The sequence below is a fragment of the Eubalaena glacialis genome, chromosome X, assembly GCF_028564815.1.
Source record: "Eubalaena glacialis isolate mEubGla1 chromosome X, mEubGla1.1.hap2.+ XY, whole genome shotgun sequence".
Lineage (NCBI taxonomy): Eukaryota > Metazoa > Chordata > Mammalia > Artiodactyla > Balaenidae > Eubalaena > Eubalaena glacialis.
In genome coordinates this window covers 72,271,222-72,292,221 of record NC_083736.1, presented here as the reverse complement: position 1 = coordinate 72,292,221, position 21,000 = coordinate 72,271,222, and the positions used below count along the sequence as shown (strand labels likewise).

Here is a 21,000-nt window from a genome sequence, read left to right as displayed (position 1 = left end):
CCACTTATTGAAGAGGCTGTCTTTTCTCCTTTGTATATTCTTGCCTCCTTTATCAAAAATAAGGTGATCATATGTGCGTGGGTTAATCTCTGGGCTTTCTATCCTGTTCCATTGATCTATATTTCTGTTTTTGTGCCCGTATCATACTGTCTTGATTACTGTAGCTTTGTAGTATAGTCAGAAGTCTGGGAGCCTGATTCCTTCAACTCTGTTTTTCTTTCTCAAGATTGCTTTGGCTATTCGGGTTCTTTTGTGTTTCCATATGAATTGTAAGATATTTTATTCTAATTCTGTGAAGAATGCCATAAGTAGTTTGATAGGTATTGCATTGAATCTGTAGATTGCTTTGTGTAGTATAGTCATTTTCAAAATATTGATTCTTCCAATCCAAGAACGTGGTATATTTCTCCATCTGTTTATGTCATCTTTGATTACTTTCATCAGTGCTTTATAGTTTTCTGAGTACCAGTCTTCCGCCTCCTTAGGCAGGTTTTTTCCTAGGTATTTTATTCTTTTTGTTGCAGTGGTAAATGGGAGTGCTTCCTTAATTTCTCTATGTGTTTTTTCATTGTTGGTGTATAGGAATGCCAGAGATTTCTGTGCATTAATTTTGTATCCTGCAATCTTACCAAATTCATTGATTAGATCTAGTAGTTTTCTGGCGGCATCTTTAGGATTTTCTATGCATAGTATCATGTCATCGGCAAACAGTGACAGTTGTACTTCTTCTTTTCCAATTTGTATTCATTTTATTTCTTTTTCTTCCCTGATTGCTGTGCCAGGACTTCCAAAACTATGTTGAATAAGAGTGGTGAGAGTGGACATCTTTGTCTTGTTCCTGATCTTAGTGGAAATGCTTTCAATTTTTCACCATTGTGTTTGATGCTTACTGTGGGTTTGTCATATATGGCCTTTATTATGTTGAGGTATGTTCCCTCTATGCCCATTTTCTGGAGAGTTTTTATCATAAATGGCTGTTGAATTTTGTCAAAAGCTGTTTTACATCTATTGAGAAGATCCTATGGTTTTTATTCCTTAATTTATTAATGTGGTGTATCACATTGTTTGATTTGTGTATATTGAAGAATCCTTGCATCCCTGGAATAAATCCCACTTGATCATGGTTTATGATCCTTTTAATGTGCTGTTGGATTCTGTTTGCAAGTGTTATGTTGAGGATTTTTGCATCTATGTTCATCAGTGATATTGGTCTATAATTTTCTTTTTTTGTGGTATCTTTTTCTGGTTTTGGTATCAGGGTGATGGGGGCTTTGTAGAATGAATTTGAGAGTGTTTCTTCCTCTGCAGTTTTTTGGAAGAGTTTCAGAAGGATGGGTGTTAGCTCTTCTCTAAATGTTTGATAGAATTCACCTGTGAAGCCATTTGGTCCTGGACTTTTGTTTGTTGGAAGATTTTTAATTACAGTTTCAATTTCATTACTTGTGATAGGTCTGTTTATATTATCTAATTCTTCCTTGTTCAGTCTTGGAAAATTGTACCTTTCCAAGAATGTGTCCATTTCTTCGTGGTTGTCCATTTTATTGGCATATAGTTGTTTGTAGTAGTCTCTTATAATCCTTTGTATTTCTGCAGTGTCAGTTGTGATTTCTCCTTTTTCATTTCTAATTTTATTGATTTGCATCCCCTCTCTTTTTTTCTTGATCAGTCTGGCTAAGGGTTTATCAATTTTGTTTATCTTCTCAAAGAACCAGCTTTTGGTTTCATTGATCTTTGCTATTGTTTTCTTCATTTCTATTTCATTTATTTCTGCTCTGTTCTTTATTATTTCTTTCCTTCTACTGTTTTTGGGTTTTCTTTGTTCTTCTTTCTCTAGCTGTTTTAAGTGTAGGGTTAGATTGTTTATTTGAGATTTTTCTTGTTTCTTGAGGTGAGATTGAATTGCTATAAACTTCCTCCTAGAAGTGCTTTTACTGCATCCCATAGGTTTGGGGTCATCGTGTTTTCGTTGTCAATTTTTTCTATGTATTTTTAAAATTTCTTCTTTGATTTCTTCAGTGATCTCTTGGTTATTTAGTAGTGCAGTGTTTAGCCTCCTTGTATTTGTGTTTTTTACAATTTTTTTCCTGTAATTGATTTCCAATCTCATAGCGTTGTGGTCAGAAAACATGCTTGATACGATTTCAATTTTCTTCAATGTTTTGAGGCTTGATTTGTGACCCAAGATGTGATCTATCCTGGAGAATGTTTCGTGTGCACTTGAGAAGAAAGTGTATTCTGCCACTTTGGGGTGGAATGTTCTATAAATATCAATTAGATCTATCTTGTCTATTGTGTCATTTAAACTTGAGTTTCCTTATTTATTTTCTGTTTGGATGACCTGTCCTTTGGTTTAAGTGGGTTGTTAAAGTCCCCTACTCTTATTGTGTTACTGTCAATTTCTCCTTTCATGGTTGTTAGCATTTGCCTTATGTATTGAGGTGCTCCTATGTTGGGTGCATTAACATTTATAATTGTTTTATCTTCTTCTTGGATTGTTCCTTTGATCATTATGTACTGTCCCTCCTTATCTTTTGTAACAGTCTTTATTTTAAAGTCTATTTTATCTGATATGAGTATAGCTACTCCAGCTTTCTTTTGATTTCCATTTGCATGGAATATCTTTTTCCATCCCTTCACTTTCAGTCTGTATGTGTCCCTAGGTCTGAAATGGGTCTGTTGTAGACAACATATATATGGGTCTTGTTTTTGTATCCATTCAGCCAGTCTGTGTCTTTTGGCTGGAGCATTTAATCCATTTACATTCAAGGTTATTATTGATGTATATGTTCCTATTATCATTTTCTTAATTGTTTTGGGTTTGTTTTTGTGAGTCTTTTTCTTCTCTTGTGTTTCCTGCTTCGAGAAGTTTCTGTAGCATTTGTTGTAAAGCTGGTTTGGTGGTGCTGAATTCTCTTAGCTTTTGCTTGTCTGAAAAGCTTTTGACTTCTCTATTGAATCTGAATGAGATCCTTGCTGGGTAGAGTAATCTTGGTTGTAGGTTTTTCTCTTTCATCACTTTAAGTATATCCTGCCACCCCCTTCTGGCCTGCAGAGTTTCCACTGAAAAATCAGCTGATAACCTTATGGGGATTCCTTTATAGATTATTTTTTGTTTTTCCCTTGGTGCTTTTAATATTTTTTCTTTGAATTTAATTTTTGTTAGTTTGATTAATATGCATCTTGGTGTGTTTGTCCTTGGGTTCATCCTGTATGGGACTCTCTGTGCTTCCTGGACTTGGGTGACTATTTCCTTTCCCATGTTAGGGACGTTTTCAACTATAATCTCTTCAAATATTTTCTCAGACCTTTTCGTTTTCTCTTTGCCTTCTGGGACCCCTATAATTCAAATGTTGTTGCGTTTAGTGTTGTCCCAGAGGTGTCTAGGCTTGTTCTGAATTCTTTTTGTTCTTTTTTCTTTATTCTGCTCCTCAGCAGTTATTTCCACCATTTTGTCTTCCAGGTCACTTTTTCATCCTTCTGCCCCAGTTATTCTGTTATTGATTCCTTCTAGTGTATTTTTCATTTCAGTTATTGTGTTGTTCATCTCTGTTTGTTTGTTCTTTAGTTCTTCTAGATCTTTGTTAAACATTTCTTGTATTTTCTCAATCTGTGCTTCCATTCTATTACTGAGATTCTGGATCATTTTTACTATCATTACTCTGAATTCTTTTTCAGGTAGATTGCCCATTTCCTCTTCATTTATTTGGTCTTGTAGATTTTTACCTTGCTCCTTCATCTGTGGCATATTTTTTGCCATCTTATTTTATTTTACCTTTTTTTTTGAGTGAAATTGTGCTCCTGTTTTACTGGTTGTTTGGCCTGAGGCTTCCAACACTGGAGTTTGTAGGCTACTGGGTAGAGCTGAGATGGGTCTTGGTGCTGAGATGGGGAGCTCTGTGAGACCTCACTCCTATGAATATTCCCTGGGGTCTGAGGTTCTCTGTTAGTCCAGTGGTTCAGACTCGGAGCTCCCACTGCAGTAGCTTCCCCCCGACCCCAGGCTTGCGAACCAAGATCCTGCAAGCTGATTCACTCTGGGGTTCCTCCCATCTCCTTGGGCATTAGAATCCCCCACCAGCGGCTGGCAGGCTCCCTAGTTGTGGGGAGACGCTAACTCCATGTCTTCCCACACCACCATCTTGACTCCGCCTCTCTGGATTGATTTTTATATGTCCTGCTTGGGATTGTTTTTTTGTTTGTTTGATTTTTTGTTTGTTTGTGCTTCTTGAGTCTAAAGATTTTATTCTCATCAGTTATGGAAGACTCTCAAGTATTATCTCTTTGAATGTAACATTTTGCACATTGTCTTTATTATGTCTTTGTGGTATTGCAGATATTAGACCTTTTTATTCTGTTTTCTTTATTTCTTGTCCTCTCTTTCATATTAACCTTATTTTTTCACTCTAATCTTAATTCAGATCTATAGTCGGTTTGCTAATTTTCTCCTCAGCTTTGTCTAATTTTCTTTTATCTAGTTTGCTCCACCCCCAGCTGTGAGCCAAGGCCCATAATGACAGTTAACCTTGTCATCTCTTCTTCCTTTGCCAGCTGATAAGACTTCTTTCTGTCTCACCCTTATGCTAATGTTGTAGCCTTCAAGGTTCTAGGTTTATTCAGAAAATTCATTTCCAGTGTCTCATCTAGTGGGCTCCATAGGGGGCTTTGTCTTCAGGGGCTTCAGTGCTTACCTACTACTGATATTTACTTCTTCCTCCTTGTTTCTGTCTCCTGAGGATTTTCCTTCCATTTTTACAATCTAAGCTCTGTATTTAAAAGGGCATTTGTTGTAGCTTATCCAGTATTTCAAGGTGTTTTTATAAATGTGTAGGCCTCCATATTAATGGAAGTGGTTCATGTCTTTTTAGGATGAAGGGGGAAAAGCTTTATGGTATTAAATGGACTTTTGCAATGGATCTCCTATTAATATTTTTGGCTAATATTTTATATCATGATCATTCTTAACCATTAATATTAAATTAGAGTTGGCTATAGTAGGCATTCAGTAGTCAGTCCTCAGTATTTGCAGTTTGTAGTAAATTTCAGGTTTAAGGGAAACTGAAATCATTCTTTAAAAACAACAATGAATATATAAATTATATGAATTCATCTAAAATAGTTGGCTTCTTAATTCAGCTTTTAACAATAGTGACTTTTTCTACAGAGACAGCAATTCTATTTGGGAGATGATTTGAAAAATAAAAAATTCATTACTTTTTCCTTTATTTCCATCTATCTCAGTGATTCAGATTCTCTGCAGGGTTCGATTTTGCCCCCCTCCCCACGTAGCATTTGACAATGTCTGGAGACATTTTTGTTGTTGTAATTCGGGGAACAGAGGGGTTGCTAGTGTCATCTAGTGGGTAAAGGCCAGGAATGCTGATAAACTTCGTAGAATACATAGGATATCCCCCACAACAAAGTATTATCTAGCCCAAAATATCAGTAGTGCTTAGGTTAAAAAACCCTATTTATAAAAGGAGCTATAATTTTCTCAGTTACCTAGCTGAAATTGATAAATCTTACTTTAAAATGTAACGTATACGACACATTAAAACTACCCAGAAATTCATACACATATACTTATTTTCTTAACAATTCTAGTTATATCTGTTGATGAAAAATACTCACGGTAGCAAGTTATCCCTCTCATTATCCATAAATATAAGGTGTTAAATTAGAACCATGAAGCCTTTGAGAGATGAACAAGGTTAATTTATGGTTTAGCTTTGGTAAATAATCGAATAATGCTTATTTTCTGATAGTGATATAATCAAACCAACAGTTAGCTCTTTAAACTATATAGTGTATGTGTGCCTTTCAAAAAAATGAACCCTGCATCCTTTATAAATGTCCCAAAGAAATATAGAATCAGGGTTTAAAAAAAATAGATTTTACCTTTTTCTAAAGGGCAGAAAACACATAGAATCATTCTTAATAGTGATTTAATCATGATACAAAGCAGTTGGTTTTGAAATAATCCACATTGCTTTGTCAGATTCATGTGCATTACTTCATATTTGTTTTTGCTTGTGTCATGAAAATGGAAGATTTGTGGTATTGCTTATTTGGGTCTTATTCCCATTATATTTTTGTCGTTTTTAATTAAAAATATTTAATCTTAAAATAGTTTTAGACTTAAAGAGAAATTGCAAAAATAGTACAGAGATTTCTTTTATTCCCTTTACCAAGCTTCTCCTAATGTTAACAACTTACATAAACATAATCATCAACCAAAGGAAATCCACATCGCTACAATATTAACTAAACTACAGATCTTACTTGGATTTCACCAGTTTTTCCCCTAATGTCCTTTTTCTGTTTCAGAATCCAATCACGCATTGCATTTAGTTGGCATGGCTCCTTCGTCTTCTCCATTCTGTAACAGTTCTTCAGTCTTTCTTTGCTTTTCACGAACTTGATGCTTGACAAGAACACTGGTCAGTTATATCTTACATAGAATGTCTCTCTCAGTTCAGGATTGCCTGACAGTTTCTCTGGAGTAAATTGAGGTTATGTTTTTGACAACACCACCATATAAGTATGCTGTACTCTTCCCAGTTCATCATTTCAGAAGGTAAATGGTGTTGAAATGTTTTATTACTGGTGATATTATCCTTGGTAAGGTGGTATCTGCCAGGTTTCTCTACTATAAAGTTGCTCTTTTTCCCTTTGTAATTAATCTTTCTTGCCATTACTTTAATTTTTAAAATTTTTATTTTATATTGGAGTATGGTTGATTTACAGTGTTGTGTTAGTTTCAGGTGTACAGCCAAGTGATTTAGTTATACATATACATATATTCTTTTTCAGATTCTTTTCCCATATAGGTTATTACAGAGTATTGAGTAGAGTTCCCTGTGCTATACAGTAGGTCCTTGTTGATTATCTATTTTATATATAGTAGTGTGTATGTTAATCTCAAACTCCTAATTTATCCCTCCCCCCACCTTTCCCCTTTGATAACCATAAGTTTGTTTTAATAGAAATAATTAAGTTTCTTAAAATTTTAAAGTTTTATTTATTTTTCTTATTTTCTTCTAAAATTATTTCTTAAAATAATTAACTTAATTTTAACAGAAAACAAATGTGGAAGAGATAAAAATTTTTCTGTTTCCTCAAATACTTTGTGAATATTTGGTTTAAATAGCATAATCTTATAAGTTTTATAATTTTAACATCTTGTTTTCAGGTAGTTAGGTTGGGAAATGACTTTTTTTTTAAAACCTTAACATATAATTTCAGAACACCTATTTAACTTGAAGTTTGCTGCAAAAGAGCTTAATAGGAATGCCAAGAAATGTGATAAAGAAGAAAAGGCTGAAAAGGCCAAGATTAAAAAGGTAAGTAATTTTTAATCTTTTTACTTTTTTTTAAACTCATGAAATGAGCAGTTATATGATGGAAGAGTGGTTGTTTTAGTTTATTTTACATTGAAGAAAGATTACTGGCTTTAGCATTTTAAGCCAAATATCTATTTAAGTAAATTATTTATTATCTGACATAATTAATAATGGCTTTTTTGTTTATTTCTACTTATGTGTACAAGTATGGCTCATAACACAGAGTATAACTGTACTGTTATCTAACTGTTCTATTGCCTACATCTAATGACTGTCCTTTGGTTTGTAGCCAGAACCACTGTTACTGAGAAGTATAAAGCCTGTATGTAAGAATAATATTTCACATTTTTAGGCTCATTTGACTTTCTGTAGTCTCTAAAGTTTTTTTTTTAACATCTTTATTGGAGTATAATTGCTTTACAATCATGTGTTAGTTTCTGCTGTATAATGAAGTGAATCAGCTATATGTATACATATATCCCCATATCCTCTCCCTCTTGCGTCTCCCTCCCACCCTCCCTATCCCACCCCTCTAGGTGGTCACAGAGCACCCAGCTGATCTCCCTGTGCTATGCGGCTGCTTCCCACTAGCTATTTTACATTTGATAGTGTATATATGTCAGTGCTACTCTCTCACTTCGTTCCAGCTTACCCTTCCCCTCCCCGTGTCCTCAAGTCCATTCTCTACGTCTGCGCCTTTATTCCTGTCCTGCCCCTAGGTTCATTAGACTCTTTTTTTTTTTTTTTAGATTCCATATATATGTGTTAGCATACAGTATTTGTTTTTCTCTTTCTGACTGACTTCATTCTGTATGACAGACTCTAGGTCCATTCCCCTCACTACAAATAACTCAATTTCATTTCTTTTTATGGCTGAGTAATATTCCATTGAATATAAGTTTTATATATACATAGTACATAGCATTAATGTATATTGTGACTTGTGTATTGTGTATTTGCTAGGATTCATAGGACTCAGCATATAGTTGGACTCATGGCTATGACATATTACACTAAAGGATACAAAGGGAAAACACATGGGGCGATGTCTGAGGAAATCCAGGCTTCAGCTTCCAAGAGTCCTCAGTGGAATCACACAGGACAAGCTTAATTCCTGCAGCAACAAATTGTGACAACATGTGTTATATGTTGTCTACCAAGGAAGTTCTACCGTGACTAGGAGTCCAAGGCTTTTATTGGTAGTCACGCAGGGATCCTCTGCCTAGCACACACCAAAATTCCAGTCTCCCAGAAGGAAATCCAGTGTTTGGCATAAACCACATTGTTTGTATAAAGAGTTTAGGCACAGTGAGCCACTCTTAACTGTTCTGGGAAAGATGGAAACCTTCCCCAAATCCAAGTTCCTAGATGCTAGTTACATGCCAAACTTGCAAATAGACCTTTTGAAGGACAGCAGACTCAGGCTTGCTGTGTTAACTCTTATCTGCACATGTGTATTTATATATCTATTTTTAATATTTTATTAACTTACTCTGATCTTTGGTAATAGCGTATATCCTACCCTTAAATTGAGTCACTTTGGGTATTTTGTCTATGCTCTTAATAGAGAAAACTTTATGGGAAGAAAACTTTCAGAAAAGGAGATAGAAATAGTTAGGCTGAGTTAGAAGAAAAAATACTTAAAATTGATGTATTAGCATCATCCTTTTCTAAAAGTATAAGCCCAACTATTGCAAGGAAAGAGAAAGCATAAAAAAGATTTTGGTCTAACATTTTTGTATATTGAGGAAATTAGAAATAATCTAAAAATAATTTTTGAATTTATAAATCTCAGGCAAGTACAGCAGTATTAAAATATGCATATTCCCAACAAACAAAGTCCAGGCCCAGATGGTTTTACTGGTGAATTATACCAGACATTTAAAGAATTAAAGTACACCTTTGAACAACACAGGTTTGAACTTCACAGGTCCACTTGTACACAAATTTTTTTCAACAAAGACGTACTATAGTACTACACTATTCGTGGTCAGTTGAATCCGCAGATGCAGAACTGTAGATACAGAAGGCCAACTGTAAAGTTATACATGGATTTTTGACTGAGTGGGGGTTGGCACCCCTAGCCCCATGTTGTTCAAGGGTCAACTGTAATACCAATCAACCTCAAACTCACTCATCCAAAAAATTAAAGAGGAGGGGACACATCCAAACTCACTTTATGAGGCCAGCATTACCCTGATACCAAAACCAGACAAGGAAACTACAAGAAAAGAACATTATAGGCCAATATCCCTGATGAACATAGATGTAAAAATCCTCAACAATATAGTAGCAAACCAAATTCAACAATGCATTAAAAGGGTCATACACCATGATTAAATGGAATTTATTCCAGGGATGTGGGGATGGTTCAGCATCCACAAGTCAATCAGGGTGATACACCACATTAACAAAATGAAGGATAAAAATCATATAGTCATCTCAATAGATGCAGAAAAGGCATGTGACAAAATTCAACATTCATTCATGATAACAGCTCTCAACAAAGTGGATATAGGGGGAATGTACCTCAACATAATGAAAGCCATAGATGACAAGCCCACAGCTAACATCATACTCAAGGAAAAAAAGCTAAAAGGTTTTCCTCTAAGATCAAGATAAGGATGCCGACTTTTACCACTTCTATTCCACATACTGCTGGAAGTCCTAGCCAGAGCAATTAGGCAAGAAAAAGAAATAAAAGACATCCAAATCAGAAAGGAAGAAGTAAAACTGTCTCTATTAGCAGATAACATGATATTACATATAAAAAACCCATGGCATTATATATAGAAGAATCCACCAAAAAACCATTAGAATAAACAGATGCAGTAAAGTTGCAGGATACAAAATCAATATACAAAAATCAGTTGTGTTTCTATAACTAATAATGAACTATCAGAGAAATTAAGAAAACAATCCTATTTACAATTTCATTAAAAATAAAATACCTAGGGAAACTTAACCAAGGACGTGAAAGACTACACTGAAAACTGTAAGACATTGATGAAAGAAATTGAAGAAGACACAAATAAATGGAAAGATATTCCATTCTCATGGGTTGGAACAATTAATATTGTTAGAATGTCCATACTGCTCAAAGCAATCTACAAATTCAGTGCAATCCCTATCAAGATGCCAATGGCATTTTTCACAGAAATAGAACAAATAGTCCTAAAATTTGTATGGAACCACAAAAGACTCTGAATATCCAAGGCCATCTTGAGAAGGAAGTCTCAAACATCATGCTTCCTGATTTCAAACTATATTACCAAGCTGTAGTAAATGAAACAGCATGATATTGACATAAAAACAGACACATAGATCAATGAAACAGAATAGAGAAATCAGAAATAAACCCACACATTTATGGTAGTTTATTTGCAACAAAGGACCCAAGAATATACAATGGGGAAAGGACAGTCTCTTCAGTAAATAGTGTTGGGAAAGCTGGACAGCCACATGCAAAAGAATAAAACTGGGCCACTGTCTTACAACATATACAGCAGTTATCTCAAAATGGATTAAAGACTTGAACTTTAAATGTGAAGTCATAAAACTCTAGAAGAAAATGTAGATGGTAAACTCCTTGACACTGGTCTTGGCAGTGATTTTTTGGAATTGACACCAAAAACAGAGGCAACAAAAGCAAAAATAAACAAGTGGGACTACATCAAACAAAAAAGCTTCTGCACAGCAAAGGAAGCCATGAAAAAATTTAAAAGGCAACTTACTGAGTGGGAGAAAATATTTGAAAACCATACAGCTGATAAGGGGTTTACATCTGAAATATGTAAATAATTTATACAAGTCAAAAGGAAAATACCAAACAATCTGATTTAAAAATCTGTAGAGGATCTGAATATACATTTTTCATAAAAAGACATACCAATTTGCCAACAGGTACATGAAAATGTTCTCAATATCACTCATCATCAGAGAAATGCAAATCAAAACACAATAAGATATCACTTCACACCTGTTAGAATGACTGTCATCAAAAAGACAAAAAGCAAAAAGTGTTGGAGAGGTTGTGGAGCAAAGGGAACCCTTGTGCACTGTTGGTGGGAATATAAATTGGTGCAGCCACTATGGAAAACAGTATGGAGGTTCCTTGAAAAATGAAAATTAGAACCCACCATATAGTCCAGCAATTCCACTTCTGGGTATTTATCTGAAGGAAACAAAAACACTAACTCAAAAATATATATGCACCCCCATGTTCATCACAGCATTATTTACAATAGCCAAGACATGAGGGGCTTCCCTGGTGGCGCAGTGCTTAAGAATCCACCGGCAAATGCAGGGGGCATGGGTTCAAGCCCTGGTCCGGGAAGATCCCACATGCTACGGAGCAACTAAGCCAATGTGCCGCAAGTACCAAGCCTGTGCTCTAGAGCCCGTGAGCCACAACTACTGAGCCCAGATGCCACAACTGCTGAAGCCTGCATGCCTAGAGCCCGTGCTCCACAACAAGACAAGCCACCGCAATGAGAAGCCCGCACACCGCAACGAAGACCCAATGCAGCCAAAAATAAATAAAATAAATTAATTTTTAAAAAAAGACATGAAAACAACCTAAGTGTCCATCAATGGATGAATGGAAAAAGAAAATTTGGAATATATATATATAAAGTCAAATATTATTCACCCATAAACAAGAAGGAAGTCCTGCCATTTGCAACAACATGGATGGACCTTGAGCATATTATGCTAAGTGAAATAAGTCAGAGAGAGAAAGGCAAATGCCATGTGATCTAACTTATGTGGAATCCTAAAAAAAAAAACTCACGGATAAAGAGAATAGATTTGTGGTTGCCAGAGGAAGGAGGTGGGGGGTGTGTGTGAAATGTGTGAAGATGGCTGAAAGGTACAAGCTATCAGTTATAAAATAAGTCCTGGGGATATAATGTGCAGCGTGGTGACTACAGTTAATAATACTTTATTGTATATTTGAAAGTTGCTAAGAGATCTTAAAAGTTCTCATCACGAGAAAAAAATTGTAGCTATATGTGGTTATGGATGTTAACTAGGAAAAAAAACTTGGAAAGTGTTTGAGGTTGCATATACTAATGTATTTATCACATTGGTGTTTATATTATTGAAGAATTGGAAACAAACTAAATACCCAGCAATCAGGGATCTTAACTGAACCATGTGCTCTAATTTCAGTCACTTATGTACCCTATCGATTTTGCTATACTGGGGTACCATCTGAGCTATTTAACATTTTTCTTTAAATTGACTTTTAACTTCACACCTGGCCATAGCTATTACAGTATAGCAGAAAGCATGGATCTGTGCTAGTTATATCCATTTCAGATATACATTTAAATAAATGCATCCTTAAAATGAAGATACTTATGTCTGTGTAACATCTAAAATCATTTTATGTACTATCAGTAGTGTTTGTACCACACACGAGGAAAGCCCTGATTAATGGTACATCCATACAACACAGTCTTTTTTTTTTCTTTCAACACAGTCTTTAGAGTGATGATGTAGTTATATATTTATTGACTTAAAAATTTTTAATTAGGTGAGAGAACAGTATGCTCTGATGCATGTACTCTTGTAATTTATATTGTAATATTTCAATAAATAGGTTTATGTACTTTGAATACTTTATACTGAAATATTAATAGTGGTAATGGCTGAGTGATTATGGGAAAATTTTTAAACTTTATATTCTAATTTCTTAAAATGTTAATGAGTATATATCTTTTAATCATAAATAAAAAATTAAAGGACTATAAATTCTCCTTTTATTTCCTAAAAATACTAATTGTAAAAGCTCTTAAATATTAAAAATATGTTAGTTGGGCATTGTTTTCCTCTTTCTAAAATATCTGTACTTTTGCTCCCTATATTTACTTTTGGTGTTTGTCTTCACTATTTACTTTTGCTCTGTTTAAAACAGGCCATTCAGAAAGGCAATACAGAAGTTGCAAGAATACATGCTGAAAATGCAATCCGCCAGAAGAACCAAACAATTAATTTCTTGAGAATGAGTGCTAGGGTTGATGCTGTGGCAGCCAGAGTTCAAACTGCAGTAACAATGGGCAAGGTAAGCCTTAATATCTGTAAATAATAGGAACTCTTGATTTAAGTTATTGGAGGTATTAAGAATTGTCAGAAATCTAAATCTACTGCAAAGTGCTACGAGGGTACTGGCCTTCCTGGGCAGGAGAAAGATAGTCAAAATGCTTAGTGAGGAAAATGATTTTGGCAGTGGCTTTTCAGCTAAGGTCTAAATAGTTGTCTTCCAATGAATAGTCAAAATAAAAGATAGTCGATGCCTAGACCAGAAATACATAGTGTACTTTTACTGTTAAGGAAGCGGTAGATAAATTTTATAAGATGATCTACAAGTAATATAAGAAACTACATAAATTTTGAGGTTGTTTATATTATAGGATTCTCAGTCTTTTTTTTTTATACTCCCAATAGGTAACCAAGTCCATGGCAGGTGTAGTTAAGTCTATGGATGCTACATTGAGGAGTATGAACCTTGAAAAGGTAAAAAAAATAAATAAATAAATTGATGTTCAGATAGTATCTTTTCAGAGTAAGTTTTTTCTTATGACCATATTTCTTTTTGCAGATTTCTGCCCTGATGGACAAATTTGAACAGCAGTTTGAAACACTGGATGTTCAAACGCAACAAATGGAAGACACAATGAGTAGTACTACAACCCTAACAACACCACAAGTAAGAATAGTTTTTCTACTTACACTAACTTTTAAAAATTACCCAACTTCAAAATATGATGGCTTTGTGAGCCTAAATCATCTCTAGAATGTGAAGTAACCATGGTATATCCCCAAAATGCAAGTAGGAAGTTATGCTCTGACCCTGGATTCCTAAGGACATGTTAGAAGATGACATTTCCTATCTTGTTTTGAAGTTCTAAGAATTATTATAGGTCACATGTCTAGAGAGTATGGAACTTGGTTCTGCCCTGCTGCCAGTGGTCCTTATTGATAAAAGCATTGAACTAGAGACTCACTGAGGCCAGTGGGTATTAGGTATTATCCTAACGCCAGTTAAGTCATCTCATTGCAGATATTCTGCTTCCTGCCTACTCTTTAGGTATGTTATTAGGCACAGATCACAGATGAACAAATAGTAAATTACAAGATCAATTATTTTTCAGAAAACTAGGATGTTTTCTAGGATGTTGTTGAATCTGCAACTTAGAGATGTGCTACAGAGAAAATTAAATTTGAAACTAGTTTGGATGTCACGTAAGCCAGAAATAAAGTTTTTGTGAAACTTGAATATTAAAAGAGAAGATTTATATCATTATCACTCTTCTTTTTGATCCCAGCACCTATCACATGGTTCATCAAATAAACAAAATCTTGTTATCACTACATAAGATGATAATATGGATAATTTACAAAATAGGTTAGGAGAAAAATCAATAGCCATCCATCAAAATTTTACTGAAGGTGATGCCTTTCACTAAGAGGTAAATAATAAGAGAACAAGCTTATATTCAGGTTTTAGAGTTAAGAAGAAAGTATTCATGTGTATGTCTTATAGAGAGCATATATTTAGCCATTACTTTTATACCTCCTCCAGAGCCTTGCTTCCCCAAAGCGTGGTGCAAAAATCAGGAACATCTGTATCATCTGGGAGCTTGTTAGGAATGCAGAAATTCAGACCCTATCCACAGATATATTGAATTGGAATCATTTTAATAAGATTTACAGGTGATATTTATGCCCTGATTTTGAGAAGCACTGTCCTAGAGTTTCTGATTCTTATTCAGGCACCTTAGGTGATTTCCAGGTGATTTTATGGTCAAGATTAGGAAAACAAGGGGACTGGAAAAATGACTTGAAGTCAGGACACTTGGATTTCTAATCCCTACTCTGCCACTAATTAAGTTTGGGACCTTAAGATACTCACTACCTTGGGCCTCAGTATTCATAGCTGTAAAATGTAGGGTTGGATTTGATGATATCTAAATGCCTTTTAGCTCTGAAAAATCTTGAGATTCATTCACCTAACATTTGTTAAGCACCTTCTCCTGTTTCAGGTATTGTGCTAGGTGCTGGGGATATTCAAGTATATACAAAACATTTTTCATAAAGAGTCAACCAAAATTTACAACAGAAATGGACATGCTAGATGCCCAAATTCTCATACCTTGCTATTGAGTAATTAGAATTTAAATTGGCATATTCACTTTGGAAAAGCAATGCAGTAATATCTACAGTCCATTCTTAACATAGCAGCCAGAGCAATCCTGATAAAACAAGTCAGATCATGTCATTCTTCTGCTCAGAACCCTTCAGTGGCTCTACATGTCTCTCAAAATAAAAGCCAAATTCTTTATGGTGGGCTATAGTGCCCTCTAGGATCTGCCTCATCCTGCTTCTCTGACCTTATCTCCTATTATTGCTCATCACTCTACTAAGATATTGGCCTCTTTGTTATTTCTCAAACACACCATGTACATTTCTTCCTCAAAGCCATTCACTTGCAGGTTCCTCTCCCTGAATATTCTTCATCTGTCTTGCACTCATCTTCATTGCCCACTCCCCCATCTCCTTCAGTTCTTTGTTCAAATGTCATTTTCTCAGTGAGCTCTTTTATGATCATCCTACTTAGAAGTACACCAGTGGCACATCCACCGTGTGCTGTACTCCCTATCTACCATCCCTGCTTTATTTTTCTTCATTGTACATATCACCTTCTAATAAACCACATAATTTAAAAAGTTTTTATTTGCCCCTCCCTTTCATGTGCACACACTAGAATGTAAGCTTAATGAAGGCAGGGATATTTTTAATTATTTTTGTTTACTGATGTATCCCTAGCACTTAAAATGATATCTGGCATAAAGTAGGTGCTCAGTTAATATTTGTTGAATAAATCAGAGTATATGAAAATGCATGTGACCTATAACCTAGTACTTCTATTTTTAAATTTATACACAAAAAACCTACATGTGTATAAACATACTTCTACATAAGAATGTTCATTGCACTATTGTCTATAATCAGGAGAAATTAGGGGAAAATGTCTAAATGTCCAGAAATAAAATGGATAAATACAATTGAGAGTATTTTATATTACAGTACTATACAGGAGTGAAAGTTAATGAACTAGAGCTCTAGATCTCAATATAATTAGATCTTATAAGGTTGAACTAAAAAAACAAGTTGCAGAATAGTATACTTAGTATAATGCCATTTAAGTAAATTTTAAAAACACAAATAATGATATTTTAGATATGAAGTAAAAACAACACAATCTAAATGCACAGAAGTATTTGATCTATTATTTTCTGAACTTCTTTATATTTTGAAGGTGAATGAAAGACAAGAGAGACTAAGGCCCAACAGCATTATTAGAGGTTTGCTTAAAATGTGGCACCTTGTGGTAGAGCTGTAACTACATCTTAGAGCTCCTACCTGTATGTTCAAAATATTTTAAATAAGTTAAAAACGAGTTTTTTTAACTTAATTGGACTCTATTCCCTGAGAACTCCTGTACTGTTGTAAATATCTCAATACTTATATTTTATTCATCTCTAGATACTTTGAAAAGTAATCCTTAATATCAAATTTGCATCAACTAGCAGAAAGGACAGTTATGATTAATCTAAAATTTAAATCTATTACATTTTAAATATGAGCAAAGTTGGTTTGCTCCATTAGAGAGCTACATTACTCAGACTCAAATTATATGTGAATATCACTGTGAATATTTTTCACATAACCTCATAGTTTAAGGCTTTATAATTTAACATTATTCATAAATAAATCATTTTATGAGATAATTCAGCTCCCTCTGGTGGTAAAAAATTTTTTTTTAACTTTCTTTTAAAAACTGTAGGTCAGTTCCCCCTTTTTAAACCTAGGTCAGAAACAAAATCTACCCAAAAAGCAAATACCATTCAAATACAAATTCTCATTTTTTTATTCTAGAACCAGGTGGATATGCTGCTTCAAGAAATGGCAGATGAAGCTGGGTAAGAAATTATTCAGATGTTTTTGAATAATCTTGATTTAATATCTACAAGTCCTACAATTATGTAATGTGGATAAAAATATTTGTCTTTACCACCAATGGTCAGAGTTAGGTTTTTGATCCTAGAATTTAGTGCTTCAAGGACCTTTGGAACATCCAGCTCTTTGTCATGCGCATAAAAATGTGACTTTGTTCCAATCATCTTAGTATTTTCTTAAAAATCTTTGGAGATAGATTCGGTTAGTGTGTGATAAGAAATGAAGGAAGGTGACTGAGGGAGGCAGGAGTGTTTAAAAAGTTTCCTCTGTACCGTCTGTGTTCAGCATATATCAAATGTTTAATTTTTTTTAATAGGATCTTCCAAAAGAATTCTACTATGATCAGGCCATTAAGTCTTAAGCCCAGTTTGAGTCCTGCAAACTGAGCAATATGTGCAAAATGTCCAAGGAGTTCAAAAGATGGCAACATTTCATTGTTGCAGATGGTTATTTGTTGTTTAAAAAAGTAAATAATTAACACCCTTTCTGGCACAGCTATTAGAAATAGGGTATCTGTTAGGCTATTTATTTTAGGCTCTTCATGTTTGAGGGGAATGACTTGACTGTAATATTATCTGTGCTACAGAAGTCTTGTTATATCAGTATTCTCTGGTATTTTACTTAGTTCAAGAGAACATTATAGTAAAGAATTAAAAATATTTTTTTCAAAGATAAAGATTACAACTGGGTGATACTAAAGTTTTATGCTTTATCTTCAAAGGTAGAGTAATAGGTTGAAATAAGGTTCTTGAAGACACCTGGAAAATAGAGTTGATGAATATTATTCTAGTGTCGAAACTAATGCTTAATTAGAAAGAACTTAATTAGTTATCAGCTCTTTAGTTCACTGATGTATCTCTCATTAGTGAATTAAAACCTAGGTTAATAAATCAGGTTTGCAATATTTGAGAACAGGGCCGGAGGGTAGGTGGTATACTATTTTGCTTTGTTAGTATCCTAATATAGCCCATATACCAACAAGGAGTTAGTAAGAAGGATGATTTTTAAGTATTATAGGAGAGACTAAGGCATGTGTAAGAAGACTCCATTTTATTAATATGAGGCTAAGAACTTGTTTCTGTTTGTACCAAAGACGAAATAAGAAGATTGGGCTTGAAAATAGAGCAAGGGAGGTCTTGTAAAACGAATATTGCCGTATCACAGCCTTACTGACTCTCAGTGGAAATCAAGTTCAGAAGACAGCTTTTTTATAAGATTTAGAATAGGATTTCTCAAACTTGACACTGTTGACATTTTGGACTAATAATCCTAGGGGCTGTCCTATGTATGTAGGATGTTTAGTAGTGTCCCTGGCATCTACCCACAAGTAATATCACCCCTCCCCCCAGGTGTGACAGCCAAAAATGTCTCCATACATTGACAAATGTTCCTTGAGTGTAGGGAGCCAAAATCGAGTGATTATTTCTGTCAGTAATGGGTGGTGACTGGAGCAGTAGAAATAAGTAGAACCATTGATGTCAAAATACCCATCCTTATAGATGTTTAAGTATAGCAAAATTCTGTTTTAGTATAGCAAAATTTTAGTATACCATATCTTTACCTTTTAAATAACAATCTGTCTCTAGAATCTCCTAATGATGAAGTTACTGTATTCACTGTAGTGTTTTCAAACTGGAGTTGGCATACACTCGTCTAGAGACAGGCAGAAAGAGTAGTTTGTATCCTACAGGAGTAGTTATAATGGAGATTAAAATCGTGGCTTTGGAAGGAGACAAACCTGGATTTGAATCCTATCTGTCACTAGAGTGATCTTGGGCAAGCGTACTTAATTTTTCTAAACTTCAGTTATATGGGTAGATGCAAGTAATGATTTCTAGCAAGGGTAGCTCAGGATCTAAACACTGAACTTGAAGTTAGCTCAAATGTTAGATATGGATATTGATCCTGAGGCTACATATGTGTAGCCTGTTTTATCTTTTTTTGGCACATTAATTTTCTTTACAGTAGAAGACATATAGTAATCTCCAGTAAATTCAGTACATTGGATAACCATTGTTTTGGTCTTTCTTTTTGTTCAGATGACCAGATCATTATCCTATATTTTATTCACTTTTCTATCATAAGATTATCATCCACATGGGGTTGCCACTAGGGCTCAACAAAAACTCTTTAAAATTAGTAATTAATTTATCCTAAGGTGGACATTCAGAATATGTATTTTTTTAATTAATTAATTTATTTATTTTTGGCTGCATTGGGTCTTTGTGCTGTGCACGGGCTTTCTGTAGTTGCGGCGTGGGGGGGGCTACTCTTCGTTGCAGTGCGAGGGCTTCTCATTGCGGTGGCTTCTCTTGTTGCGGAGCACCGGCTCTGGGCACGTGGGCTCTAGAGCGCAGGCTCAGTAGTTGTGTCACACGGGCTTAGTTGCTCCGCTGCATGTGGGATATTCCAGGACCAGGGATCGAACCCATGTCCCCTGCACTGGCAGGCGGATTCTTAACCACTGCACCACCAGGGAAGTCCCCAGAATATTTTTAAGTTCTATTTGCATCTATAAAATTGAACCAGTATTATGTTTATTTAAATTAAGGTAAAATGCTAGGTAGAATATTCAAATTTGCAATAAGCATGTTTTTGTAATTTTTGTTTTGTAATTTATAATAACAATTATAAGCTTGTTATAATTAGATAAGGAGCAAAATGCTTATATTAACATTCATTTATGTTAATTATTTTTAAATTGTAGCCTTGATCTCAGTATGGAACTACCACAAGGTCAAACAGGTTCTTTTGGCACAAGTGTTACTTCCATGGAACAGGTAGAAGTTGGATTTTATCTTGATTTGTATGAACTTGATGAATGAATTAAATATATGTGTATTTATATTTATATATAAGCAAATATATTCTCCTTTTATCTATTATAAAAAGTATTTTTCTACTATAGTATTACATCATCGTAAATAAGCAAGGTGTAATTAGCCTTTAACTCCTTAATGATGGACATTGCATGCATATTTCATTTAGCGATTGAATTTGTTCCCCTTCATAGCCTTCTGCTCTATTAAGTTCTCCATTTATTTTGAAATGTTTAAGAAAATTAAATTCTTAATAATTTTGTGTGAATTTTTGAGACAAGATTTTAAATCTTATTTGAATATGAGCTATTTAAAATATTAGTGATTTATATTTGTCACAGCCCTGTGACTTTTAATCTTTGCTTTCTCCAGGATGAACTATCACAGAGACTTGCTCGTCTACGTGATCAAGTATAACTTAAAGAATTGGCGCTTTTGTTTACTTCACTGGCTTCTGAAATATTTTGTGTGTATGTATAGATAAGTTTCACTCCAATTACACTAAGAATGCCATACATTACAGAATGCTTAACACTATTTGTATATAATGCTTTCTTTTACCTTGCTGTACTTTCCAGTACTTTAATTCCAGAGAGTTTCCACCTTGACAGATTTTACAGTTTTGTATATTATGTTGAAAAGTGCGAGAGACAGTTTTTTGTAGGTGTCTTAGACTGAGCTAGCATTAACTTGTTGTATATGAAATATCTTCCTCAAAAATTACATTAAAAAATCTAGGACCAAAGTACTACAGAATAAAGTACTTTATACAGAATAAAGTATAGAATAAAAGTTTTGATTTCTTTTTAACTCAA

The 21,000-nt window shown here is 34.4% G+C and overlaps 1 protein-coding gene across 1 annotated transcript in view; it reads left to right on the top strand.

Annotated features, from left to right (window-relative positions):
- The window catches only part of LOC133082282 (charged multivesicular body protein 1B2), a 33,886-nt gene extending 13,195 nt beyond the window's left edge, over positions 1 to 20,691 (top strand). Inside the window, exons 2-8 of the mRNA XM_061178825.1 lie at positions 7,243 to 7,340; positions 13,261 to 13,407; positions 13,791 to 13,859; positions 13,945 to 14,052; positions 17,286 to 17,329; positions 20,074 to 20,146; positions 20,558 to 20,691. Of these exons, the coding sequence (XP_061034808.1) occupies positions 7,243 to 7,340; positions 13,261 to 13,407; positions 13,791 to 13,859; positions 13,945 to 14,052; positions 17,286 to 17,329; positions 20,074 to 20,146; positions 20,558 to 20,602 (584 nt within the window). The 3' untranslated portion in view covers positions 20,603 to 20,691. The remainder of the gene's footprint in view (positions 1 to 7,242; positions 7,341 to 13,260; positions 13,408 to 13,790; positions 13,860 to 13,944; positions 14,053 to 17,285; positions 17,330 to 20,073; positions 20,147 to 20,557) is intronic.
- The last annotated feature ends 309 nt before the right edge of the window (positions 20,692 to 21,000 follow it).